This window comes from Cervus elaphus, chromosome 21, assembly GCF_910594005.1.
Source record: "Cervus elaphus chromosome 21, mCerEla1.1, whole genome shotgun sequence".
Taxonomy (NCBI): Eukaryota; Metazoa; Chordata; class Mammalia; order Artiodactyla; family Cervidae; genus Cervus; species Cervus elaphus.
Window position 1 is genome coordinate 9,197,180 of NC_057835.1, and position 27,895 is coordinate 9,225,074.

At 43.4% G+C, this 27,895-nt stretch overlaps 1 protein-coding gene across 2 annotated transcripts in view; it reads left to right on the forward strand.

Moving 5' to 3' along the window:
- The window catches only part of FAM135B (family with sequence similarity 135 member B), a 249,944-nt gene that overhangs the window by 187,909 nt on the left and 34,140 nt on the right, over positions 1-27,895 (forward strand). For both annotated transcript variants that reach the window (XM_043880471.1, XM_043880470.1), the window contains exon 8: positions 27,547-27,700. In XM_043880471.1, coding sequence (XP_043736406.1) covers positions 27,547-27,700 — 154 coding nt within the window. The remainder of the gene's footprint in view (positions 1-27,546; positions 27,701-27,895) is intronic.

Below are 27,895 nucleotides of genomic sequence, written 5' to 3' on the forward strand. Positions count from 1 at the left end.
TCTCATTCTGCCAGGATATATTTAGCATTGTGTGAATGTGAAAACAAGGTCTGAACATAAAGCATTTCACTGCTAATGGATTTGTGGGACCCACTTCTCTCAGCTGGTTCTTGATAGATGGCAAGGGCCTGTAACTGACTTTGCCCAGCATAGTGGTCATTCATTTGGTTCTTTCTTGACATCTAGCTGGGTAGATATCTTCCAATGGAAGTCTTGATGTCAGAGAGAAGGCTGTTTCTATTTACTGTGGTCTTAGTGGAAGGGACACTGATGCAGGAGCCAGAAGCTGGAGATTCTAGAACTGATTTCCCCAGTGTCTATGCTGTGAGACCCCAGCAGAGCCCACCCACTGCAGATGGGCTGAATCAGGAGATGCAGAACCTTGGAGCTGGGTGGAGCGGAGGTCTGGAAGAAACCACAGAGATGCTCCCACATACCCTTCATTATTTTGTAAATTAATTTTTAATTGGAATATAGTAGCTTTCCAATGTTGTGTTTGTTTCTACTATATAGCAAAACACATCAGCATATGTTACACATACATCCCTTCTTTTCTGACCCTCCTCCCCATTCAGGTCTCTACAGACCTCTGAGGAGAGTAGACGCTCATTAGTTATCCATTCTATACATAGTATTGATAGTGTGTATATATTAATCTCAGTCTCCCAATTCATCTCACCCCTCTCTTTTCCTTACATTTGTTCTCTGCATCTGGGTCTCTATTTCTGCTCTGCAAGTAAGATCATGATACCACTTTTCTAGATTCCACATGTATGTGTTAATATGCGATACTTGTTTTTCTCTTTCTGACTTACTTCACTCTGTGTGACAGTCTCTCGGTCCATCCGTGTTTTGCAAATGGCACAATTTCATTCCTTTTTACTGCATTCTTTTAGGCATCTACACTGTTTCCACTGTCTCTCCATCTATTTCCCACAAGGTGATGGGACCACATGCCCATCACCTCATGGGAAATAGATGGGGAGACAGTGGAAACAGTGTCAGACTTTATTTTTGGGGGCTCCAAAATTACTGCAGATGGTGACTGCAGCCATGGAATTAAAACACACTTACTCCTTGGAAGGAAAGTTATGACCAACCTAGATAGCATATTAAAAAGCAGAGATATTACTTTGCCAACAAAGGTCCATCTGGTCAAGGCTATGGTTTTTCCAGTGGTCATGTACGGATGTGAGAGTTGGACTGTGAAGAAAGCTGAGTGCCGAAAAATTGATGCTTTTGAACTGTGGGTGTTGGAGAAGACTCTTATGAGTCCCTTGGACTGCAAGGAGATCCAACCAGTTCATCCTAAAGGAGATCAGTCCTGGGTGTTCATTGGAAGGACTGATGCTGAAGCTGAAACTCCAGTACTTTGGGCACCTCATGTGAAGAGTTGACTCATTGGAAAAGACCCTGATGCTGGGAGGGATTGGGGGCAGGAAGAGGAGGGGACGACAGAGGATGAGATGGCTGGATGGCATCACCGACTCAATGGACATGAGTTTGAGTAAACTCTGGGAGCTGGTAATGAACAGGGAGGCCTGGTGTGCTGCGATTCACAGGGTCGCAAAGAGTCGGACATGACTGAGCAACTGAACTGAACTGAACTGAAGGACTGCACTTCCCAGGCACACTTGGAATTAGGTTTAAGCCTTAAGACTAGATTCTGGCTAAATGGGAACAGAAGTGATACAGGCCTCTTTCCCCACTCTTAAAACATCTTGCTTGATGGTCTGGTCTTTCTTTCCTTTCCATGGTGACCTCAGTGGTCATATGTTTAGGAGGGCAGTGGCACCAAACAGAAGAATTTGGATCTACAGACACCCTTAGGAGGAGAGACACACAGGAGATTCTCTGACCTCTATCAGACTTTGGGAAAATAGAAAGAAAAAAAAATAATGTTCAGAAACTGAGATGTAGTGGTTGCTTGTTATATAGTTAGTATTAAGAAGAATTTGTTCCTTTCTATGTGTCAGGCACAGTGGAAACCAAAAATGCATGGCACTGACCTTAGCCATCCGTAATCTAGAAATGGAGACTTTAGGATCAGAAGATGGACGCGTGAGGACCCATGCTCCAGGTGGCAGGGCATCTGGTAAACTGTCACTGCTGAGAATTGGAAGGCAGACCACAAGCTTGCCGAAATGCGTCTCTGAAGGGAGGTTTCTCAGACTCAGCACGTTTGATATTTTGGGACATTTGGGGACACCGGGGGGGTGGGTAATTCTTTGCTGTCCTGTGTGTTGCAGAGCATTTGGCAATATCCCCCATCTCTGCCCATTAGATGCCCCAGCACCTGCTACTCAGTTGTAACAACCAAATATATCCCCAAACATTGACAGATGTTCCCCAGGAGGCCAAATTTTCCATGGTTGAGAACCTCTGCTCTGGGGAAAGAGGTCGGAAAACAGAAAGTTAGCAGCAGCGTGTTTGTACTGCGTGTGGCTCTGTTTGGGGAGGTGTTACAGGAAGCTGGTAAGCTCAGGAGGGAAGTAACTGTCTTCCAAACACACACGGGAAGGAAGAGAGAGTCTGTACAGAAATTTGGGGAATGGCACCGCTGGGAAGTCTCTTTCTCTTTGAACACAAACATTAAGAAGATTATTATTATTTTTTATTTTTTTTTTATTGTAGTGGTTTTTGTCATACATTGACATGAATTAGCCATGGATTTACATGTATTCCCCATCCCAATCCCCCCTCCCACCTCCCTCTCTACCCGATCCCTCTGGGTCTTCCCAGTGCACCAGGTCTGAGCACTTGTCTCATGCATCCAACCTGGGCTGGTGATCTGTTTCACCCTAGATAATATACATGTTTCGATGCTGTTCTCTTGAAACATCCCACCCTCGCCTTCTCCCACAGAGTCCAAAAGTCTTTTTAAAAGCAAACAAAAACTTTGTGTGACAGAAAAACTTCTCATTTAAATAAAATAACAGTGGGCTTTCCTGTTGGCTCAGTGGTAAAGAATTCGCCTGCCAATGCAGGAGACAAGGGTTTGATTCCTGGTCCTGGGAGATTCCACACGCTTCGGAGCAACGAAGCCCGTGCTCTAGAGTCCAAGAACTGCAACTCAGGAGCCCACGTGGCACCATGACTGAAGCCGGCGTGCTCCACAGTAAGAGAAGCCGCCGCGATGAGAAGCTTGCATGCCACAGTGAAGAGCAGCCCGCACGCTCTGCAACTGAAGGAAAGCCTGCAAAACCATGAAGACCCAGCATAGTCCAAATAAATAAACATACAAATAAAGTGACAGGGGCTGGGGCAGAAATCAGATTAATGCTCCAAATCTCCTACATATCAACCCAGAAACCTTCAAGTCAACTTACATTTAGTTCCTAAGAGAAACCCGGAGGCAGAAAATCAAAGAAATGGAGCAGATTTAAGAGCACATGGAAGAGACTAGAAACAGATGCCCCGACAGTCTAAGCTGTGGTGCTGAGAGAGCGCACACAGCATTGTGAACCCAGTGATCCCTTTAAGTGACTTTCTCCAATAATGAAAATGTGGGATGCATGAGACAAGTGCTCGGGCCTGGTGCACTGGGAAGACCCAAAGGAATCGGGTGGAGAGGGAGGTGGGAGGGGGGATCGGGATGGGGAATACGTGTAACTCTATGGCTGATTCATATCAATGTATGACAAAACCCACTGAAATGTGAAGTAATTAGCCTCCAACCAATTAAAAAAAATAAAAGAAAATAAAGAAAAACAAAACAAAACAAAACAACAACAAAAAAAGAAAATACATAGCAACCGGCTGATTGACTTGTGACACTGTTGCCCAGGTGAGTGTGGTGTGTGCACGCGTACACACACACACACACACACACACACACAAAGTGCTTGCAGAGGCACATGTGGTTATATTTGCAGGAAAGATGAAGCAGTCCCCCCAAAGTCGCTGTGTTCTGGTTTGAACGCAATCAGCCAACAAGCAGGGCAGTGCGCACTTATTTTCCTGAGGCCCTGGCTTCTGTCTTTGGCCTGAGATGTGTGCTGGCCGAGGAGGAGCAGGTGCTGCAGGCAGATGGCTGGAGAGAGTCCTGGTAACTGGAGGGTGATCAAGGGCCTCTTGCTGCAGTGCAGGCAGAACTTGCAAGCCCAGCTACCCTCTTCGTTCCTTCCTCCTTTCCCCAAGGCTCGCCCTGGACTGAAGGTGCTCTTGCACTGAAAAGGAAGAAAGTGAAATTGGGATGGGCAATTTCATACGTGGCACTCACCCCCAATAAACTGGTCCAGTTCAACTCAGCCTGTCAAACCCACCTTGTCAAATGCAGGTCTGCCCACTGCTCACTTGTGCTTGTCCAGCTCCATGGCGTCTTAGCTTCCAGTTATATTTGTTATCGTAGTATAGACATCAGAAGTCCAGGATATTTGCACTTTTTAAAACAAATGTATTTATTGTATTTTTGGTTGTACTGAGTCTTTGTTGTGATGCGTGTGGCTTTTTCTAGTTGTGGCAAGTGGGATCTACTCTCTAGTTGCAATGCTCCAGCTTATCTTATTGCAGAGCACGGGCTCAGTAGTTGTGGGGCAATGGCTTAGTTGCTCCTTGGCATATGGAATCTTCCCAGACCAGGGAGCGAACCTGTGTCCCCTGCATTAGCAGGTGTATTCTTAACCTCTGAACCACCAGGGAAGTCCTAGTCACACTTCTTAGTAGCTTATTGGCAATAAACAACCTTGAATGTGGCACCAGGTCACAGGCAGAGAGTGCCTTTCCCTGGGGTCTATAGTTGGGGATAGTTATTATATTAACCAGGAGTGCACATCAGAATCTCCTGGGAAGCACTTCTTTTTAAGATGATGTTTTCTGAGTCTTATTTCCAGAGACTGTGATTCAGCTCAGCCAGAGTAAGGCTTCTAAGCCTTATTTAAAAAATTAAAAAATCTCCCCTAATTCTGGTGTATCCTTGAGTGGAGGTCTCCTGGAATGAACCAAAAGTTACAGACTTTGGAGTTGGGCTCACTTGGGTACAAACCCAGGATGGGTCACTCTAGTCCTTGAGTTTATCACCTCTCTGAGCTTGGGATAATGTACACACACAAGTGCTCAACTTGGAGGCAAAGCTCAATGACCACCCTGCTCATTGGAGATTTGTTTCAGTCCATGAAGAAGGCAATCCAAGCTTTAACATCTATGATTCTGCATATTCTAAGTAGACTTTGTTGATTGTAGTATTTTTTCACCTCCAATTCCCACTCTTTCCTCTGATCCGAGATTGCATTAGGAGGCCCTTCCTGGACCCATCATCACAAACTTTGTAGTTGATCGTCATTGCTCATTGTCTAGCCAGTCTCTCATGAGACTTCAAGTTTCTAGATTGCAAGTATTTTGGACAGTTGGTACTCATTGTGTTGTTTCAAATCAACAGGTGCCCCCCAGAAAGGACCCTACATGAAGAGCCATTGTCACATGACTCTTTTAATTAATTAATTGACTTTTGGCTGTGCTGGGTCTTCGTTGCTGTGTGGGCTTTTCTGTAGTTGCTGCAAGCAGGGGCTTCCCTCCACCTGGGGTATGCAGGATCCTCACTGTGGTGGCTCCTCTTGTTGCAGAGCAAAGGCTCTAGGGCTCACAGTCTTCAGTGGTTGTAGCATGTGCATTCAACAGTTTCAACTCCGGGCTCTAGAGCACAGGCTCAGTAGTTCTGGCAAACAGGTTTAGTTGTTCCGTGGTACGTGGAATCTCCCCAGACTAGGGATCGAACCCGTGTCTCCTGCATTGGCAGGCAGATTCTTTACCACTGAGCCACCAGGAAGTCCCTGTCACACGGCTCTTGATGCTTTTTGTGCTTTATCCTATTTAATGCCCATGATAACCCTCTGAGCTAAATCATCACTTGTGCTTTGGACACGAGGAATCTGAGGCTCAGATCACACAAGTGCAGAGCTTCAGAGGAGAACCCAGTGTGGCAGAGTGTGTCTAACACTCGTGTGCCTGGCCTTAGAAACTGCCCATGTAGGGACCCGGTCCACAGTGCATAAGAACCTCACGTTCATGGCAGCAGCCTGCCACTCTGCCACACCTTGTCCATCCCATTGCTTCACCCTCACCTGCAGCTTTATAGAATGTTTCTTCCTCCTAAATATAGTAGGAATGCTCCCCGAACCTCTCTGTATTCATAATTGCTCCATCTGAGAAAATAAAAACTGTAATTTGAGCATAACTACTCATTGAGGAGTTAAAGACTTGGCCAGAGTTACTGAAAAGAAATCATTTTATGTTCTGGCTCTTAGGCATGCCCTGGACTTGGAGTTAAGAAACCCATAATTAAATTGGACTCTGACCTTTATTAGCTTTTGTTCTTTAGTAAGTCAGTGAACCTTCTGAGATTCAGAGCCCTGGTCAGGAAAATAGCAGTAATACTTGTTCCTTTTTTCTTTAACATAATCAGTAACTTGGCCATCTCACTGTATTCCTGTATCTGGTCATTTTTAGTGAGACTGCAGTAAACCACGTGTTCTTCTGTCATGGACAAGCAGGATACTAGTGGAGGGTATATATTTTAAATAAGTAATTATATCATTAACTGTTAAGTGTGTTAGTTGGTCAGTCATGTCTGACTCTTTGCTACCCCATGGACTGCAGCTCACCAGGCTCCTCTGTCCATGGAATTCTCCAGGCAAGAATACTAAAGTGGGTTGTCATTTCCTTCTCCAGGGTATCTTCCCTACCCAGAGATTTAACCTAGGTCTCCTGCATTGCAGGCAGATTCTTTATCATCTGAGCTACCAGGGAAGCCATTATATTATTAAATCATACGTTATAATTGTGATGAGTTAAAAATGAGTAGAGCAAGTGATTGCTCTTCTACTGTCTCTGTCATGTTTATGTCCTGTTTAGGATGATTCAACTATGTGCCAGAGAACTCTTACTATATATGATCATCTTTGGGAAACCCAAACATTTCAAAATATACACCTGTTTTTTTTTTTTTCATTTATTTTTATTAGTTGGAGGCTAACTACTTTACAGTATTGTAGTGGTTTTTGCCATACATTGACATGAATCAGCCATGGAGTTACATGTGTTCCCCATCCCGATCCCCCCTCCCACCTCCCTCCCCATCCCATCCCTCTAGGTCTTCCCAGTGCACCAGCCCTGAGCACTTGTCTCATGCATCCAACCTGGGCTGGTGATCTGTTTCACCCTTGATAGTGTACTTGTTTCAATGCTATTCTCTCAGAACATCCCACCCTCACCTTCTCCCACAGAGTCCAAAAATTCTGTTCTGTAAATCTGTGTCTCTTTTTCTGTTTTGCATATAGGGTTATCGTTACCATCTTTTTAAATTCCATTATATATGCATTAGTATACTGTATTGGTCTTTATCTTTCTGGCTTACTTCACTCTGTATAATGGGCTCCAGTTTCATCCATCTCATTAGAACTGATTCAAATGAATTATCTTTAATGGCTGAGTAATATTCCATTGTGTATATGTACCACAGCTTCCTTATCCATTCATCTGCTGATGGGCATCTAGGTTGCTTCCATGTCCTGGCTATTATAAACAGTGCTGCGATGAACACTGAGGGGCACGTGTCTCTTTCAGATCTGGTTTCCTCGGTGTGTATGCCCAGGAGTGGGATTGCTGGGTCATATGGCAGTTCTATTGCTAGTTTTTTAAGGAATCTCCACACTGTTCTCCATAGTGGCTGTACTAGTTTGCATTCCCACCAGCAGTGTAAGAGGATTCCCTTTTCTCCACACCCTCTCCAACATTTATTGCTTGTAGACTTTTGGATAGCAGCCATCCTGACTGGCGTGTAATGGTACCTCATTGTGGTTTTGATTTATTTGCATTTCTCTGATAATGAGTGATGTTGAGCATCTTTTCATGTGTTTGTTAGCCATCTGTATGTCTTCTTTGGAGAAATATCTGTTTAGTTCTTTGGCCCATTTTTTGATTGGGTCATTTATTTTTCTGGAATTGAGCTGCAGGAGTTGCTTGTATATATATATTTTTTCCTTGTATATTTTTGAGATTAATCCTTTGTCTGTTGCTTCGTTTGCTATTATTTTCTCCCATTCTGAGGGCTGTCTTTTCACCTTGCTTATACTTTCCTTTGTTGTGCAAAAGCTTTTAAGTTTGATTAGGTCCCATTTGTTTATTTTTGCTTTTATTTCCAATATTCTGGGAGGTGGGTCACAGAGGATCCTGCTGTGATTTATGTCAGAGAGTGTTTTGCCTATGTTCTCCTCAGAAAATTGCAGAAGAAGGCAAACTTCCAAACTCATTCTATGAGGCCACCATCACCCTAATACCAAAACCAGACAAGTATGCCACAAAAAAAGAAAACTATAGGCCAATATCACTGATGAACATAGATGCAAAAATCCTTAACAAGATTCTAGCAAACAGAATCCAACAACATATTAAAAAGATCATACATCATGACCAAGTGGTCTTTATCCCAGGAATGCAAGGATTCTTTAATATCTGCAAATCAATCAATGTAATATACCGCATTAACAAATTGAAAGATAAAAACCATATGATTATTTCAATAGATGCAGAAAAAGCCTTTGACAAAATTCAACATCCATTTATGATAAAAACTCTCCAAAAAGCAGGTATAGAAGGAACATACCTCAACATAATAAAAGCTATATATGACAAACCCACAGCAAACAGTATCCTCAATGGTGAAAAATTGAAAGCATTTCCCTTAAAGTCAGGAACAAGACAAGGGTGTCCACTCTCACCACTACCATTCAACATAGTTTTGGAAGTTTTGGCCACAGCAATCAGAGCAGAAAAAGAAATAAAAGGAATCCAGATAGGAAAAGAAGAAGTGAAACTCTCACTGTTTGCAGATGACATGATCCTCTACATAGAAAACCCTAAAGACTCTACCAGAAAATTACTAGAGCTAATCAATGAATACAGTAATGTCGCAGGATATAAAATTAACACACAGAAATCCCTTGTATTCCTATACACTAACAATGAGAAAACAGAAAGAGAAATTAAGGAAACAATACCATTCACCACTGCAACAAAAAGAATAAAATACTTAGGAGTATATCTACCTAAAGAAACGAAAGACCTATATGTATACACCCGTTTTAGTGTCTACAGTATCTGCTATGAACCCTGGACTCTGGATCCAGGTTGCTAATGTTGCATTCTTGACTCTCTGTGTGAGTGTGTGTATGTGTGTGGTCTGTGTGTGTGTGTGTGTGTGTGCGCGCGTGCACAATTTTAGACAGGTCACTTATTCTTTCTATACCTGAGTTAAATTCATCTGTAAAATATAAATAATATTCATATGGACAAAGTATAGGTTTGGGATGAGAAATCAATGTGTTAATCTATGAGAACCTATGGCATAGCACAAAGTACAAGGTCAACCTTCCGTCAGGCTTTCTACATGTACTAGTTCCTACCAACTACTTACCGTGAGCACATGCACGCTGTGTGCCTATCACCCAATGGCTCCTAGGGGGAAAGAGCGAAACAGGTGAACAACCAGAGGGGTCTTGCAATAATCCAAGAAAGAACCTGCCCCCAGATATTTACCCCAGGAAATGGGAGGAGGAGTGTAAAGGGTGAGAAGAATTTTGGAGGGAGAATAAATAGATCTGGGTGAGGGAGAAAAAATTCAAAGACAACTTTGGTTTTGTTTTTGGCTAATTGGGAATGGTATATATAGCTTTTCCCATCTATTCCCTTAAACTCTTTTTTGGTCTTTTCTCAATCTTCATCTCCAATGTTTAATCAGATCTGATGCCTTTTACCATGTGATTGCTGAGTGTTTTCCCTGAATTTACAAGGCTCTGAACATTCACTGGTACCTGGTGGGTTTTTGTAACATGACTGAAGGCAGGAGTTCAAGCCCATGAAAAAAGCTGCCTAGGTCAAGCTCCAGGCTCAGCAGTTCTAGAAATTAGAGGAAAACTGGATATTATGATGTTTTCCCCCCACATATCAGCCTGTTCTAATCAGTGTCCCTTTTTTCTCACTGAAAAATGAGCAGGACCAATGGAATATTCCAAAACTCCATACTTTCTATCTCCAGTGTTATGCATAATTGAATATATTTGATAGTTTCTATCATCTTGAAAAATCACTTTTCAAATATTGAAATAATAAAAGATCCATCAAAGAACAGTGGTGTGATATTACCTTCTGTTCCCATGGAGACCAAATCACCAGTGTTCAGCTGTGTGATTATTAATGGCATCTGCTCATATAAGGCACAGTCAGTGAGCTTGGTAAGTAAGCAAATGATATTTATCATCGCCTGCAATGTGTTCAACTCATTTCAACTTATGTTTGTCATTGGGATTTTATAAATGGTTTTATTTTCTAGTTTGGTTCCATTTAATTTTTTGAAGGGCATGTTGCCAGTGTTTGGTAAGATATTTCTTGGCGATGTTGCTTAGTCTTATGAGAGACATTTTATTAGTGTGTGTGTGTGTGTGTGTGTGTGTGTGTGTGTGTTTCGGGGAGGCAGGTCACTGAACAGGATTTCTGTAGTGTAGACTCAACAGCTATAGCACACTATAGGAAGCAAGAAATCTGGTAAAACTGGAGAGGGATTTTTATTGAGCAAGTACTATATGGTGTACAGAATATTCAATTTTTGCAAACAGGATCTCTTCTGAGCCCTGTAAGATCCATGAACATTTCACATTATGAATCCCATTCTATAGATGAAGACACTAAGGATCTGAGAGGCCAAGCGTTTTTCCTAAGGGCACTTATTTGAAACATAATTCTAAACCACCTGTATGCAGTTCTGAAGTGATTGCTCTTCTTTGTGTTTTGCACTAAACTAAATTGTGGTTCTGAGCATAACTCTGGCCCCCATGGGCTGTTCTCATGGTTAATGTATTTAAAGTGACGGGCACGTGGCCACTGTTGAGTGAATGGTATTGGGTTGGCCAGGACCGGGGAGCGAGACCATACCTCTCACTTTAACAGAGTCTGCTCCGCTAATAACTGTTGGAACTGAATCTCATTCCTTGCTGACTTCTGCCATCCCCTCTGCCTCATTGGCTGCTGCCTCTGGGTAGCACAGAGAGTCCTGTTCCATATTCATCTCTTTGTCCTTCCCAAGAGAACTTTCAATGAAAATGATGCCTGCTTGTGGCTGCCGGGATGTCAGCTGGAGGCTTCAGGGAGCGCTCCAACCTTGGCTCAGCCCTGCCTTAGGCTCTGCTCCATTCACGGGAGGGAGGGAGGGTTGGAGGGTGGAGAGCCCCTGAGAACTTCCCAAGGTGCCTTAGCTACACTTCTTGAGACTTACTGTTGATGCTTTGAGTCTTGGCAGCATAATCCCTGAGTACCATAGTGCGCCCTCTGTCCCAAACCCTTTCATCTTGTTTTACTTAATGGCCAATCACATCCCTTTGATTCCTGAACCCCTTTCATAGACAGGAACCCTGAAGCCCCGAGAGGGAAAGTGATTTGCCTAGGATTGTCCATCTGGTAAACCTTAGATGTTGAATTTAAGACTGCATTCAGTGTTCTGTCTGCTACATAAGTTGTCTTGGTGATCATGGCAGGGAATTCATAGAGATGTAAGGAGTTTTGTTCCATGACTATGATTCAGATCAGACTCTGTACTCTCTGTGAATTAATAGAATAATATTAGCTAAAATATACTGATAATATTAACTAAAATATCTTTCCCAGGCACTGTCTTAAGCCTTTGTGTACACTCTCTGATGTGCTCTTTGCTTGCACCCTGTGAAGAAGCTGCCTGAGATTTCCCTCGTTTACAGACAATGCAACTGAAGCATACAGAGAGAGGCAACCGGCCCAAGTCCAGGGAGACTGGGAATGGCGGTGCTGGACTTTCAGCCCAAGCTGGTGGACTCTAGAGATTTGCCCTTAGCCATTACATCTGTTCAGCTGGGGTCATCCTCCAGGGACCCAAACACATTTTCTGTGTTGCTTATCTGAGTGAGTCACCAGAAACCTCAAAATCATCTATGATTCCTTCTCCCTTCCACCCTCATTGGTGACTGATTCCTTCAAACTCCAGGAGTCTTAGTTTGTACCCCTCACTCCTTATCCCTCTTCTGCTGCCTGAGCAGATCCCCTTTACCTGGAAAACGCACAGCTTCCCCATTTGTTGCTCATCTTCTGATCCTCTTCCCCCTGCTCATCTCACCCGGGCTGATCTGAGATGATGGACTGTAGGTGTGTCATCATGACAAACAAGAGGGGCCATCATACTCGCTTACTTTACATCCTTAAATCTACACTCGTCTTCAGCTTTCTTCCTACATGTGCACTGTGCTAAAATTGTGCCTGTTTTCTTTTTTCACTTCTGCCAAAGGTTTTCCTTTACTTGGGCTTTCATATACATGCCTGGAATTTTCATCCTCCTTAAAAAAAAAAATATGACTATGTCTTTTAAATTATAGGGTCAGTTCTTACATGGCATTTTTTCTTGACTTGCCCAAGAATGATACAGATACCCTGTGTGTGTGTGTGTTGCTGTAGCATTTATATATAAATTTATCGCAGCATTTACCAAGCTGTGCCAAAGCCATTCATCTGTGTGCTGCCTCACACACTCAACTACAAGGGACTTGAATCCAGAAATTATGTACCAATAATATTTTAAAATTTTCTAACCGCATTCTGCTTAGTGCTTAGCCCAGAAACAACACCCAATAAATGATTCTTGAAGAAACTATATACATGATTGATTTGGGCACCACGCTAAATATTTTACGTATGTATATTCTACTTTGGACTTCCCTGGTGGCTCAGTCTGTGAAGAGTCTGCCTGCAGTGCAGGAGACCTGGGTTTGATCCCTGGGTCAGGAAGATCCCCTGGAGAAGGGAATGGCAACCCACTCCAGTATTCTTGCCTGGAAAACTCTGTGGACAGAGGACCTTTGGTGGGGTACAGTCCCTGAGGTCGCAATGAGTCGGACACGATTTAGTAACAAAGACCAGACGTATTCTTCTTCATTCTAAGATAATGGCTCTTTGTAATAATATCAAAAATACTTAGGGTTAAGACCACCCAAAACACTTCTTGAAAGTTTCTCTTGCCTGGGTGTAGAAGTATTACTAAAAGTAACATTTGCATGAGGGAAATGGTGGAATAGTTTGTAAAAAGAGAACAGCTCTAATATACTAGGATCAAATGGCAACCCACTCCAGTACTCTTGCCTGGAAAATCTCATGGATGGAGGAGCCTGGTAAGCTACAGTCCTGTGGGCAGCAAAGAGTCGGACACGACTGAGCAACTTCACTTTCTTTCTTCCTGTTGAGAAGCAACGAGTGGCCAGCCCTAGGGCATCTGTGATTTGGGTTTGGTGAGGTGAAGGCATATAGATGCCGGCAGGTGGGGATGGGGGACTGGATTCAGGATCACAATAGGCTGGTGTCCCGACAATTGAAGTCAGGGCAAGGGGAAGCCATGGGCAGAAGGCCCAGGCTTTGGTCTCTGGATTAGAGTGGCTTTCATAACAAACCCAGGGGGCCCACTTGTCAAGTTACTGCGAGTGAGCTTGAGAGCCAGGCGTCCAGCCACTGGTCTCCAGGGCTGGTGAGGGATCCACACCCATCACGCCTTCCTGTTCTGTGTGGTGCCTCCTTGGTGCCAGCCTCTGCGTGGGTCCCAGCCCACTCGGGCTGATGGCCTTCTCTCTGCTCCTTGTCAAGCGCAGCAAACCCTCCCTCCTTTGCATTCCATTTCCTTTCACCTCTGGCTCTACCCTTCTTTTGCTTAAATCCACAAACAGTAATTTGCAAGGGAGATAAACCTCCTCAGTATTTGATACTGAACAAGCTAAAATCCGATTCCCAAAAGATGTTCGTGCCAGAACAGGGAGTCAAGTCTTTAAGAACTAAAGGCATCAAGTAAAACAAAAAAGGAATTACATGAAATCAGAAATAATGCCCAGAGTGGAACTGACCTCTCTTATTGCTGCCACTGCCTGCTCCTGCAACTCTTGAGTGTGATCTGATTATGAGGAGAAATGAGATGACATTATAGTAACACTAAAATATTATTAATAAAAATAATAGAATTAGCTGTGATAGTGATAACAGTCATCATTATTATTTATTCATTGTATCTACTATTTATGGAGTGGCCATCTGGTGTACTTAATATCTACCAGGCTCTTGATTTATTACATAACTAAAATCTGTCATCAGTCTTGTATTATGGATGACATCTCATTCCAAAATTTTTTTAACAGATAGATTCAGCGATTACACATGCGGAGTGGAGCCCTGATGAGGTTAGAGTCTGCTACGCCAACACGTCAATTCAGATTGACCCTGACAATGGAGGGCATGCTCATTTCACTCAACATGTGGTCTCTCGTGTTTTTATAATATCACACACAGCAACTGTTTGGGAATTTTTAAAGAGTTTTGATATGCATCCAATTGCATTGATGGATAGTTATATAGTTAAGTCAGAGCCTTCCTTCAAACTAGACTTTAAAAATAAAGACATTCATCAGAAAGGTGTTTGGGGTTTTTATGATGATCTGACAACTAAATTGCTTGTTCAGTTTGAGTTGTGTAATGTTGCTCTCAATTAGATTAAATATTAAGCATCCAGTTTGCCAACTGCTGGCAAAATTGCTGAACGTTACACACAGTTTGGGGAACTGCTTTTAATGAAGAACAAATGGAAGTAAAATACTAGAAAATGAAAGTGTCAAAGCTATAAATGTTTTAATGGAGAGATTCAGCATTTTCAAATGTGGGATATTTCAGAATTTTCTGCATTGTAAGGATGTGTATTGACTCCAGTCACCTTAATTAAAGAATCTACTGTCTGCAGAAACTTCATTAATACACACAGTTTTCAAGTGGCCTACTCATACTTTTGAAGGCTCTGTCTATAATACTGAAAGTCAAAATCACCCATATTTAGGGACTTCCTTGGCAGTGCAGTGGTTAGGACTCCACAATTTCAGTGCAAGGACCACGGGTTCAATCCCTAGTCAGGAGACTAGGATCTTGCCTGCCACACAATGTAGCCAAAAATACAAAAACTAATTAAAAACAAAACCAGTATTACTCATCCTCTCAAACTAAGTCTGTAATAAACTTTAAAATTAAAATTATATTAAAAAAAAATCACCTCTATTTGGAAGAGAGCAGGAACATGGGGTTCCGGTTCGCCTCCCACTTCTATGCCTCGATCTCTTTAGCACGGAGAAAAGGGAGACAGTGTCTGTATAGTGTGGTTACCAGTACGATGGCCACCAGCATCATGTTAGCTTCTGGGCTCTCTGACCTGTCCTCTCTGTGAGAGTTAGAACTCTGCCATCTGTCTTCCTACATCTATAAAGTGGCATGCGTGCACCTTTTCTGTATTGCCGTAATACAAGCCCCTGTTATTTGTGAGATATTCATTCTTTGCCAGATACTCTTCTAAGTACTCTGCTTCCATTTCCTGTCTCGGTTGTTCCTCACTATATTTCTTGACAGTAACTGTTCTTACTATTCTTGTTTTGTAGGTGAGGTATTAATCATACATTCAGACTGGGCTATATGTCATACAGAAGGTGCTCACCGTATTCAACAGAGTAATAGCAAATAATAAGCAGTCAATAAGTACAGATGGTTGGATAGAATTACCGACTCATTGGACATGAAATTGGGCAAACTCTGGGAGATAGTAAGAGACGGAGGCCTGGCGTGCTGCAGTCTGTGGGGTCGTAAAGAGTCAGACACGACTTAGCACCTAAACAATGATGCGTATAGACCAGCATAAAAATAAGTCAACTGCCCTAGCCTCTGTTAAGAAGTGTTGCAATATTAATGCTGTCACTTTAGTGGCCTTACATTTAACAATTTGGTCTTGAACACTAAGGAAAATGCAGCTACTTAAACTGCACAACAATATTTGAATGCAACGTGGCTGTGGACACAATCCAGATTTTACTTAACATGTATTAAGATTATTGTTGGTCTATAAATGTTGATAGGATTTTATAGAAAACTCTTCTTCAATTCCTGACACTTTGTCTCTTTATCTATAAAATGAGGATAATAATGACACACCCTTTATAGGATTGATTTAAAAGCTCTAGATATACTATAGCTTCTTATGCAAACACTCTTATTTTGGTTTCTGCAATGGCTATAATCATTCCAATAAAAGCCACAAGTATTCTGAGCTGGTTTCTTATAGAAATAAACATTCTAAAATGACAGTGTTGGTGCAGTGGCCTCCCATTTGCCTTAATAATATCTCAGAACAGCATGATCTGTTTTCTGCAGAGGCCAAGAGAGAACCAGTGTTCACTCCAGAGAGGCTGGATTTGTTGGTGGTTAGGAAAGTGGGCTCTGGGATTAGTCACACCTCATTCCAGCCATAGCCATTACCTGCACCCTCCATGTGACATTGAGCCAGTCGTCCCCCACCTCACTTAGAAATGACTCTGAGTGCTGTGTGTCTCAGATAAGGTTTATAAGGAGCCACATGGGTGGTGTTTATATGTTTGCCATCAGAGCATAGAATTTTTTTTTCAGTGTTTCCCTATTCTGGTTTGCTTTCCTTGTTCCCCATAGAATGAGCTGTGTATAATAGAAAGTCTATCCGAAGTACTAGGGAGAAAGATAAGGACCAAATTCACACAGGAGACTTTGGAACTCTAAAATAGGAGAGTAATTACAGATGCAGACTCTATGCTGACTTAATTCCAGTGGCAGCTAAAGGAATTTAATACCTTTGATAATTATAGTCACAAAGGCATAGAATTTTACATCTTTAAGAGACTGTGGTGAACCCCTTCAGCATTCTAAGTAGAAACATTTACCATGGTCACCATATCCCAAGGCACTGAGACTGACCGCTCACTCATTCTGCAGATATGTCTGGATTTATGATCTTGAAACTAGTCCCTTGGGATGGAAGTATTAATTGATTGACCCTTAACATGCTACATAATTAACCCAGGGTATCTGATGGCCATTTCACCTTGTCTCTGCCATTTTTATTGTCCCTGTTCTTGCTGTCTTATCCTCCATTGAGAAGATGTTGTTTCTGGTGAATTTAGAATAGGACCTGGTGGAAGAAAGGAGCAAGGCTGTGCTGCTTCAGAATCCTGGACTTGTCTTTTAGTGATTATGGAACCTCAGGCTATTTACTTAACATCTCTGGGACTGTCCCACTTTTGCATATTTACATCATGATTTCAACTTTCCTGAATGTTTGGAGGGCCAGATGCAATGACTAATGAGAAGCCAGTCATAGAAAAGGGCTAAATATGTGTCTTCCCATCCCCCACTGATGGGCATAACAGCCATGTATTGTCCATTTCTTACATGTCTCTGTTTGCCGGGGAATTATTTTTTGATCCCTTGGAGGAGGGCATGGCAACTCACTCCAGTTCTTGCCTGGAGAATCCTGTGGACAGAGTAGCCCTGAGGTGGGGCTACAGTCCATAGGGTCACAAAGAGTTGGATATTATTGAAGCAACTTAGCACGCACACACAACATGATATGCCTGACCCTCCATGATCAGACTCCAGGCTGTCTCTCCCGAATCATCTTCTGCTGGTCTCTCCTGATTCATTTACCTTAGCAGAAAAGTACTGATTATATTTCCCTGCACTTTATTAATTTGTTCCCTCACTACCTTTGTTTATGACTGTTCTGGTGCCCTCCCTCATCTGTGGTCTACCCACCCAGACTTTTGAGATTCAACTGTAGCAACACTTCTTCCAAGAAGCTTTCCCTAACTGCTCCTTTCCACACACTCATAGCATCCTAAGGTTTTGTCTAGTATGATGCTTGCCATGTTGCACTACAATTTTGCATTCATGTCCCTGGTTCCTCCAACTTGAGACTATTTTCTTCCAGGGGGAGGAGGGCAGTGTGTGCTAATGTCTGGAGCCCAAGTGTTTAGCACAATGACAGGCACACAGGAAGCATTGAACATAGATTAATTAGGATCATGATGATAAGCCAGATTGAACTGACCCTATTGATATGGTGAAGACACCTAATGGGACTTCCAGTCATAGTACTTCTAATATAAGGATACAGTTCTCTGAAGTCAAGTGGATCCAAAACAACAGTATATGCATTCACCCAAATTACTTAATAGGCATTAAGGAAACTTTGAAGATAGTTATGAATTATTCAGAGTCAATATGTCATCTTATCTAATAACCAATGAGTTATTACTTTTTAAACTTTAAAATAAGTCACAATGTCTTGGTGATATAGAGATTTAAAAAATTATTAAAGAAAATACCATCCCTTCAGTGCATCAGTGGGAGAATTCATATGGAGTTCTTACCAATAGTGATTAGAAGACTATTGAGCTGGTGTTTGTTGTGCTTTAAGAAAAAAGGCAAAGAGCATTTTTCCTTTATCTTGTCCAATGAGGACAATCAGCTACTGTCCGAGGTGCTGAAGTTGTTGAGCAGCAAAAGCAGGATTGTAACCCCTCAGTGTTTCCTTAATTTTTGTGCGGGTAAAGCAACAGAGTTCCATAAAAATTCATTGAACTTGGAATTACAGAAATGACCTGGGGTCATTTCTTTCCTTTTAAAAATGTTTAAAAGTGTTTTAAAAGCTGTTGTTTAAAACAGGCAGTATGAGTAAAGAAGAGAGAAAACAATAATCGAGAATCAGGAAGGAAAACAATAAACAACAAAGACTGTTGAGGTCTGATTTTCAGCCACACAATTTAGGCTTGTCCTCTGGACCATAGTAGAACAGTTGAGCACTCAGGGGCATTAGCTGTGTGCAGTGATTTTCAAGTTTTATTTATTTATTTTTTAACTAAGGACTTCTTTTTCAAATGAATGCCTAGGCAGAGTCTAACATACAACCGCTGTGAACAGAAAGGCTCTGATGCACTGGGGCCCTCACCCACCCTGCCTCTTTGCTGCTGCTGTGGTAGCCCCATGACTTCTCAAAATAGCGACTGAAGTCCACTGATCTATTCTAACCCTCCAGCCAACAGTGCCCAGCTCTTCTGTTTGCTCCCTCTGTTCCCAAGCACCCCAGGTAGTATGACACAGGGAAGAATCAATGTCCTCAAAGGAGGTCAGATCTGCTAGGTGTGAAGGGAAACTGCTACACAATATCTTATTCCCCCCAACTGAGTGCTGCACCATTTGGAAAATAAGACAAAATAATAAGACAGATTAGAATTAAAATGAAGATGTGAGATCACTTGGTTTATATATTTGATCAAGGATGTTCCTAGATCTTGAACTCCAGAATCAACTGCTTACTTAATCAGATACGGCTGTGCTAGATAAATGCAGGCCCCCCTTGGAGACCCTGCCATCTACCAGGCTTCCCCCAGGGCTGAGAGAGGACTTGCTACCAAGAGAGGAAGACTCCAGGGAAGAACCTCACTTTTTATCCAAAACTCACCTTTTGCTCAATAAGTGGGTGGAGAGGCACTGGAAGTATGAAGCTAGTGGATGTCCCTCCATGTCGAAAACACATCAAGAGTAGAGAAAGAGTGTTCTTATCCACAACGTGTGCCTTTATGACTTTGACCCATTGTCTGTAGCTCCCCTCAGTGGGACATTATGCCATAACTGCCCCTCCCACCGCCATGACAGTCCTTTACAGAGCATCTCTTCATCTTCACTACTGCCCTTCTTTTTTTCTAAATTTCCCTTCAGTCAGCCACATGGATGGGAAGTATGTGAAAGTAGCTGGGATTAGAAGATGAATAACATTCTGTTCCTCATTTCCAGGAGGGGAGGCGGGGGTACATCCAACTTGCAGAGGGAGAGAAACACAAAACCAAATGTATTCATTTTATGGCTGGAGCCACATAGATCTCCCTGGGATCATTCAGCAGTCATTTGTATGATCATTCAGTTACCTGGGGCCGTGTGATGCTGGGGGGCAGCAAGGACATACATGCAAATTGGAGCAGATGCCTAGGTGGGAACATGACCTAGGCTTGAGACTGTGAATTACTTTCCCCACATCATGTCTGCTCATCTGTCCAAGCCTGGCAACTCTTCTAACCCTTTGCTCCTGCTAAAGGAACCTCTGTGGGTTACCAGTAAGAGGGTGATAGGAACGACTTTGAATTTGTGATTTCTATATGTTAACCATTTTTGGTAAGAAATACTTGTAACTCAACTAACAGCTAGTCACCATGATCCAGTGCGTTGGGACACAAAACTTGGGAACTGTTAACTAAGGTGCCAGCAGTGTGTGGTGTGTGTGCTCTATCAGTCATGTCTGACTCTCTGCAACCCCGTGGACCGTAGTCCACCAGACTTCTCTGTCCAGGGGGTTTCCCGGGCAAGAATACTGTAGTGACTTGCCATTTCCTCCTCTAGAGGATCTTTCCGACCCAGGGATCAAACCCAGGTCTTCTGTGTCTCCTGCATTGGTAGGCAGATTCTTTACCACTTGGGAAACCCAGCATCAATGTACTGCTGACAATTAAGAGGGCAGAAAGTTAAAGCTGTTTTCCTGGAATTGCAGCTAGTTAGTTACAAAGTGAAGGTTAGTATAAGGAGGTTTTGATTCCTCTTGAAATCTGTAGAGCTAGTTTCCTTTGAAAATTGAGGCTTTAACCAGGATTAGAAGCTTAACTCTTCTGCCTCCTGGATGTGTGAACACAGACTCTTTCAACTCCCTGAAGCTCAAATCGAAGATTAAATTCAGCATTAAGACTAGGAATGTGTGGTTTCCAGTGTCAGACTGTGTCTGCATTGCTGGTCTGCCTTTGTATGCCATGAGACCTGCAAACAAGTTATTTGGTATTTACCATTCTGGAGTTCAGTTTCCCAATCTATAAAGTGGGGATAAATAATTGTGCTTATTTCATTGGGTTGGTATATGAATTAAATAATTCATACATATAAAACACTTATTGCCTGACATTTAATAGAGTTAAATAATAAATGTTGGCTATGTATTAATGATGTTGCAGTTATTATTGTTATTTTCTTATTGGTTAAAACAAAGATAGTGGTGAAAAACTCGCTAAATCACCAAGAAGAGGAATTCAGGAACCAGAAATTAGTACCAGGCACACAGCAGGCATACAATGAACAGTTGTTGTTATTGAGTAGCTAAGTCGTGTCTGATTCTTTGAGACCCCGTGGACTGTAGCACACCAGGCTTCCCTGTCCTTCACTATCTCCTGGAGCTTGCTCAAACTCATGTCTATTGAGTTGGTGATGTCATCTAACCATCTCATCCTCTGTCACCCTCTTCTCCTGCCCTCAATCTTGTCCAGCATCAGAGTCTTTTCCAGTGGGTTGGCTTTTCTCATCAGGTGGCCAAAGAATTGGAGCCCCAGCTTCAGTATCAGTCCTTCCAGTGAACATTCAGGGTTGATTTCCTTTAGGATTGACTGATTTGATCTCCTTGCAGTCCAAGAACTCTCAAGAGTCTTTTCCAGCACCACAGTTTGAAAGCATCAGTTCTTTAGGTAAGTGTTTCAGGTTCAGAGACATAGCACACTGTCTAACCTCAACGTGTGCATGGAGGTTTGGAGAGAGAACTTTACAGAAATAACTGGTCTAATGAGGTATGTGTAAGGGACCTGAGAGGAGGGAGTAGTTGGAGAAGCTTCACAAGGGAGAGGACATTGATCTGATTCTTGGTGGTGAGCTTCAAGCAGCTCCTTAAAAGAAGGAATAGCAACTAGTGGGTTCTGGAGTGAAACAAGAGGCAGCCACTGACCCTGGAGTTGTGACTGGGGCTTGAGGCCTTGGATGCCATTCTAAGGAATATGAATTCAATCTTGTAGACAGTGTCTGTGTGCTCAGTCGTGAGTTGAGACTCACTCAGTCGTGTCTGATTCTTTGAAACCCCATGAAGTGTAGCCTGCCAGGCTTCTCTCCCCATGGAATTTTTCCAGGCAAGAATATTGGAGTAGGTTGCCATTTACTTCAGGGGATCTTCTCAATCCAGGGATGGAAACTGTGTCTCTTTCGTCTCCTGCATTGGCAGGTGGGTTCTTTTCCACTAGCGCCACCTCAGATGTCAGTGGGGATGCTCTAAACCAACTTGAATATAGTAGTGCTGCAGATGAAAGGTGGTACCTGGGCAGTGAGAATGATTAGAAGGATGTGGTAGTAATTAAAGTAAGCTATAGAGAAGACTCAAGGGAGAGCAGAGGCAAGAGTGTTTTCAAACTTTCAAGACTTAGATTCTTGAGATGAGAGAGGTCTGGAGTCTAGAGGAACTCCTTGGCTTCCTTAAATGTTGGGCAAGATGGGTCCATTGACAAAGACCAGAGGGAAGAGAAGGATCAGGTAAGAGGGACAGTAATCTCCTTTAAAAAAATTAAAAATTTAACTGGAGGATAATTGCTTTACAATGTGTTGGTTTCTGCTGTAGAACAATGTGAATCAACTCTAAGGATACATACATCCCCTCTGGCCTGAGCCACTTTCTCGCCTCCCCCCATCCCACCCTTCCAGGTCATCACAGAGCACCAGGCTGAGCTTCCTGTGCTATCAGCAGCTTCCCACTAGCTACCTACTTTACACATGGTCGTGTATATATCTCAATGCCACTGTCTTAATTCATCCCACCCTCTCCTCTGCCCGCTGTGTCCACAAATCTGTTCTCTACATCTGTGTCCCTATCCCTACTCTGCAAATAGGTTCATCAGTATCATTTTTCTAGATGCCATTTGTTGTTGTTGTTGTTCAGTTGCTCAGTCGTTTCTTTTTGCAACTCCATGGACTGCAGCACACCAGGCTTTCCTGTCCTTACCATCTCCCGGAGCTTGCTCAAACTCATGTCCATTGAATCAATTATGCCATCCAACCATCTCATCCTCTGTCGTCCCCTCCTCTTCCTGCCCCCAATCCCTCCCAGCGTCAGGATCTTTTCTAATGAGTCTGTTCTTTGCATCAGGTGGCTAAAGTATTGGAGCTTTAGCTTCAGCATCAGTCCCTTCAATGTATGTACATTAATGTATCATATTTGTTTTTCTCTTTCTGACTTACTTCACTCTGTATAACAGGTGTTTTAAGATGCCTTTGTGACAACAGGCAAGCTATCCAATCAGCAGTTTGGAATAGGGATCTAGAGATCAGAGCAGGGATTAGATGCAGAAATGTAGGTTTGAGAGGCATGCATATAAAGGTCTGATTTGATGGAAAGTTTAGCTATCTTCATTAGGTAATAAATGAAGGAGAAAGAAGAACTTCCTAACTAACATTTAACAGATACCTAATATAAACCAGACACTGTACTAAACAATTGAACTTATTATCCCCATTTTCCATGTTTGGAAACTGACATTTCAGATATTGAAGGACTAACTTAGTCACATGGATAGTCCTCAAGCAAGGAATAGACCCTATTTGACTTTGGATTCTGTGTTCCAACAAAACTTTATCCCTGCACAGCTCCCTGAAGAGTTCCATTAAGTTAAAGTCCACTTGTCAGTTTCTACCTGGTTGACCGTGGAGGTGCGAGCTGCATAATTGATAGATGGGTTTTCAGAGGCCGTCAATGGATGTGTCCTGATTTTTAAATTTCCTTTTGGTGTACCCTGGCATTGCACTGAGCCATCACAGAGGTCTGTGTTTTACCCAGTGGTTTTGTTTAGTCCTTAACCCTAATAGACCATACTGTGATCACCCCTTTTATGCACATGTTGTACAGATGACCCGATGGGGGTGGGCCCTGGCCAGGAGTGCCTTCCATTGTGGGTCTGCTCACAGCCTCGTGTTTGGCTCACCCTGCATGAATCCTGTTGTATTCTTTAGGGTTTCCATTCCAGACCGTTGATCAGGAGGAAGGCTAAAGAGTTCTTCCTTTGTGCTGGGAAGATTGGGCAGGATTTTTCATTACACTTCTTGCAGTTCTATTAGGAGTGTAGTTTCCTCCATGCTGTCTCTGCAGGCCTGGAGGGTCAGCAAATGGAATTTTCTATGGCAAATCTAATCACTCACTTTCCAAATGTTGTGCCATTGAATACTTATGGAAAATACCTTTTGTTTTGTTTATAGTAATAGGCATATAATATCCAGGCATATTTTATTAGGATTTCTCTTTGGGTTAGCATTCTGACTTCATATTATCTCAGTAATCACGTTGAATCAGCCTTCTGAAGATTCTCCAACATTCTCTATATGTCTCTCTGCATAAGAACATCTGTCTAAGATTCGTGTCTAGTCTGAAAAGTGGAACTTAATAATGGACTTTATAGATCCGTTGCCTCATCCATGGGTCCTGGAGCACTGTCAAAAGGAGGCCTTGGTGATAGGAAAATGCACTTGTGAGCAGGACTGGAAAACGGAGGGTTTCGGGGGTGTTGGAAGCAAACAAGCTGGGAACTCAGAGCCACTGGATCCGATGCCTTTGTTAATCCTCTGTTGCTTTTATTTCTGCTTAGTCACAGCTGAGGGAGGCACTGCAGGGCTTGTATTCAGGCCTCTGTCACAGTTAAGCGGAGCAGCTGTCCTCTGCCAGCGTGGTTCCCAGAAGCACACGTGGCAGGTGAGCAAGGACTGCCTTCACTGAGCACCTGAACTTGAGAATCCTTCCTGCTGCGGCCAGAAATGCAGCAGAATCACTGTATTCTTTGAGCCACAGCCTTTAACCTGCGAAATGGGAATTGCAGTCCTATCACTTATTTGGTCTGAATAGAAAGAACTTCAAGGCATAAGTGGTAAAAATAAGTAAAAGAGAAATGTCCCGGAACATCTTCCAGTGTGAGTCTGCCTGTTCTAGGACATATGTGCATGTAAGTGCATGGAAATATACATCAGTATGTATGCACATGGAAGCTTCATAGAAGGATGTACAAGAAAATTACTGGACTCTGGGGAACAGGGAACTTTATATTGTTTTTCCTTTGGTAATATTGAATTTTTTTTACCATATTATATTTTGAAAATCAAAGTGAGAATATCTGCCTTATAAGGTGCTTGTTAAGGATCCAGTGAGATACAGGGTGATGTGAATGTCTAGGTGGTTTATGAACAGTGAATTATTTCTTGCTCCGTAGACCTGGAGAGTCCAGCACACACACTCCCTGCTATGCACAAACTTCGCTTGTCTTCCCACAACTGTACTGGCTTCTGATCTTAATATAATAGGAAAGATGAGAATCAGGAATATACAGATTACCCTGGGCCCCTGGTGACTACAGGTGTCCTGGCTGGGTTTTCTGCTTGATGAAATGGAGAAGTCTTTCAATGCCAAAGCTTGTTGAATGTCTCTCTTCAGTTCAAATCAGTAGGGACCTCGTGAGGCAAAGCCAGGGTTAATTTGAGGTGCTCGGGAGTGAAGCACACTGCTGGGACTTTCCATAGGGAATTCTGTGATGCCCAGTTTCCACCTTTAGATCTGAATCTCTCCTTCCTGCTCTACCAAGGACAATGGTGGCCAATAGTGGGTGGCCAATTCCCTCTGTGAAGGCTGCTCTGTCTGAGAGAGCAGCTGACCAAGGTCACACCTCCTCCCTGGGTGACCAGTAACAGTTAGTGCAGGAGTACAAAGGCCTGGCCAGAGAGCTCTGCAGGTCCAGAGCTCCCCCTGGGGTTGACTGAGGTCTCTGTGCCTGCAGGAGGGTACAGTGGGCTCCTCCCTCTGCTCCCCCCCCCATGGGTGTTGCTCCCCAGAGCACACACCACAATCTTCCTGCAGGCTGATGTCTGTCTTGCAGTCTTTTACCAGGGAATTCAAAAAGTAATTTGATTGCTTTTGAATTGTGGCACTGAAGAAGACTCTTGAGAATCCCTTGGACTGCAAGCAGATCAAACCAGTCAATTCTAAAGGAAACCAACCCTGAATTTGCACTGGAAGGACTGAGGCTGAAACTCCAATACTTTGGCCACCTGATATGAAGAGCCAACACATTGGAAAAGACCATGATGCTGGGCAAGAATTGAGGGCAAGAAAAGGGGGTGACAGGGGATGAGATGGTTGGATGGCATCACCAACTCAGTGGACATGAATATGAGCAAACTCTGGGCGATAGTGAAGGACCGGGAAGCCTGGCATGCTATAGTTCATGGGATTGAAAAGAGTCAGACATGACTTGGTGACTGAAAAACAACAAGGAGTTAACCTAAAACTATCCCAGAGACAGGTGACGGCAGATCTGACTGAGACTTCCAGCCAGGTTTCCTAATTTGTACCACTTTGCATTCCATGACCCAGCAATCATGATGTAGTGATGAGAGTGCATGCAATTGCACCCACCTTCTCGACACCATTGGGAGTAGAGGAAGTTCAGATGGCTGTTGACCCCATCAGACCTGCTCTGCCCCCACTGCACCAACTCAGCCCTCTCAGAAGGAGGCAAGGGAGAAGGCAACAATGAGGGCAGGAGGCTGCCTCATGGACAGCACGCAGGTCAACTCACAGGAGCCCAGAGGATGTAGTTCCGATAACATTTTACCTGTAGTTTCACCCAGCAGGACAGGCTAGGAAGCACGGGATGGTGAAGAGACATTCAGTTGCTCCATTCATAGCCACACGAGCCATAGATTCCTACACCCATGAAATTCTCCTGCTCAGTACTCGGTGTGTGTGCGTGGGTGTGTGCTAAGGTGCGTCCAACTCTTTGCGACCGTATGGACTGTAGCCCGCCAGGCTCCTCTCTCCATGGGACTCTCTAGGCAAGAATCCTGGAGTGGGTTGCCGTTCCCTTCTCTAGGGGATCTTCCCAACCCAGGGATAAACCCATGTCTCTTATGTCTCTTGCATCGGCACCTGGATTCTTTACCACTAGTGCCACCTGGGAAGCTCACAGTACTCAGTACCTCTGTTTTTCTGTCCAAACCCATTCTGTGAGAATCCTATCTCTCGTTTTTAAATCCTTCCTGAAATTCACCCAAAGTCATCCTTCTCTGGTGGGGTTGCAAGAAATTCAGAACTGTCCTGGTCCTCCTCCATCATGTCTTGCCTACACGTAACTTGTGGACTCAGGCATATTTTCCTCTTCAGATAAATGACTTGTGATGTGTCATTATGGGTGTGATGTGTCTTACACCTGCAAACACAGTATGCAGAATCCTCAAACTCCATGGTCACACCCACAGCCTCTGACACTTTCAACACTGACAGCTGAAACCCACCGACTTCTTATTTTATCGCAAAGCATTTTTCTCCTTCTCAGCACTGTGCTCTTCATTAACCAATACAAAGGTCTTTTTTTTTAATTTATTTTTATTAGTTGGAGGCTAATTACTTTACAATATTGAAGTGGATTTTGTCATACATTGACATGAATCAGCCATGGAGTTACATGAATACAAAGGTCTTTCTCAATGCCTTCTCTCCCTGTGAAAAGGAGCCCCCTCTTGTCGGTCACGTGGCTGCTTCTTACAGTGGCAAGAGAAAGAGGCTTACAAGAGGGGGCGACATTCACTTGCCCCAAACCTGTGAGGTCCATGCCCTCATCATGGTCATCATCATCATCTAAGGTTGTTATTACTATCATTATTGCTTTAATTTGAAAATTATTAGACAGAGACTTGGCCAATTTCAGTGGGTTTCCCATGTAGAAGGGTAGGGAGGAGACACCAGCTCTTCTGCTGGAGTCTTGACCATCTTCACCAGTTTTCTCAGGACCAGGCCACAGGGTGGTCCTCAGCTTCTGCTTCTGTTTCCCCCCACAGGGGAGCTTCTATGTGCCCTCCGAGAACTGCATGCAGCACGCTTACAAGTGGCACCGGGAACTGTGCTTCCTGCTCTTGCACGCCTACCGGGGACTTCGTGCCTACTTCCTGACCATCCTGAGGGACATCCCGGAGCTGCCGCGCATGGAGCTGGGTAAGGGGCTGGGAACTTACCTGCGGGGAACCTCACCCCCGCAGCTGGCCCTCCGCTCTCGGGCTGGGGCCCTAGAAGAGTCAGCACGCTCTTGTAAATGTCACAGTAGCAAGCACTGTTTCAGGTGGGTTTGGTTTGGTTTTTGTTTTGGTGTTTTGGCATTTTACATCATTCTAGCAAGAGGACATCTTGGGC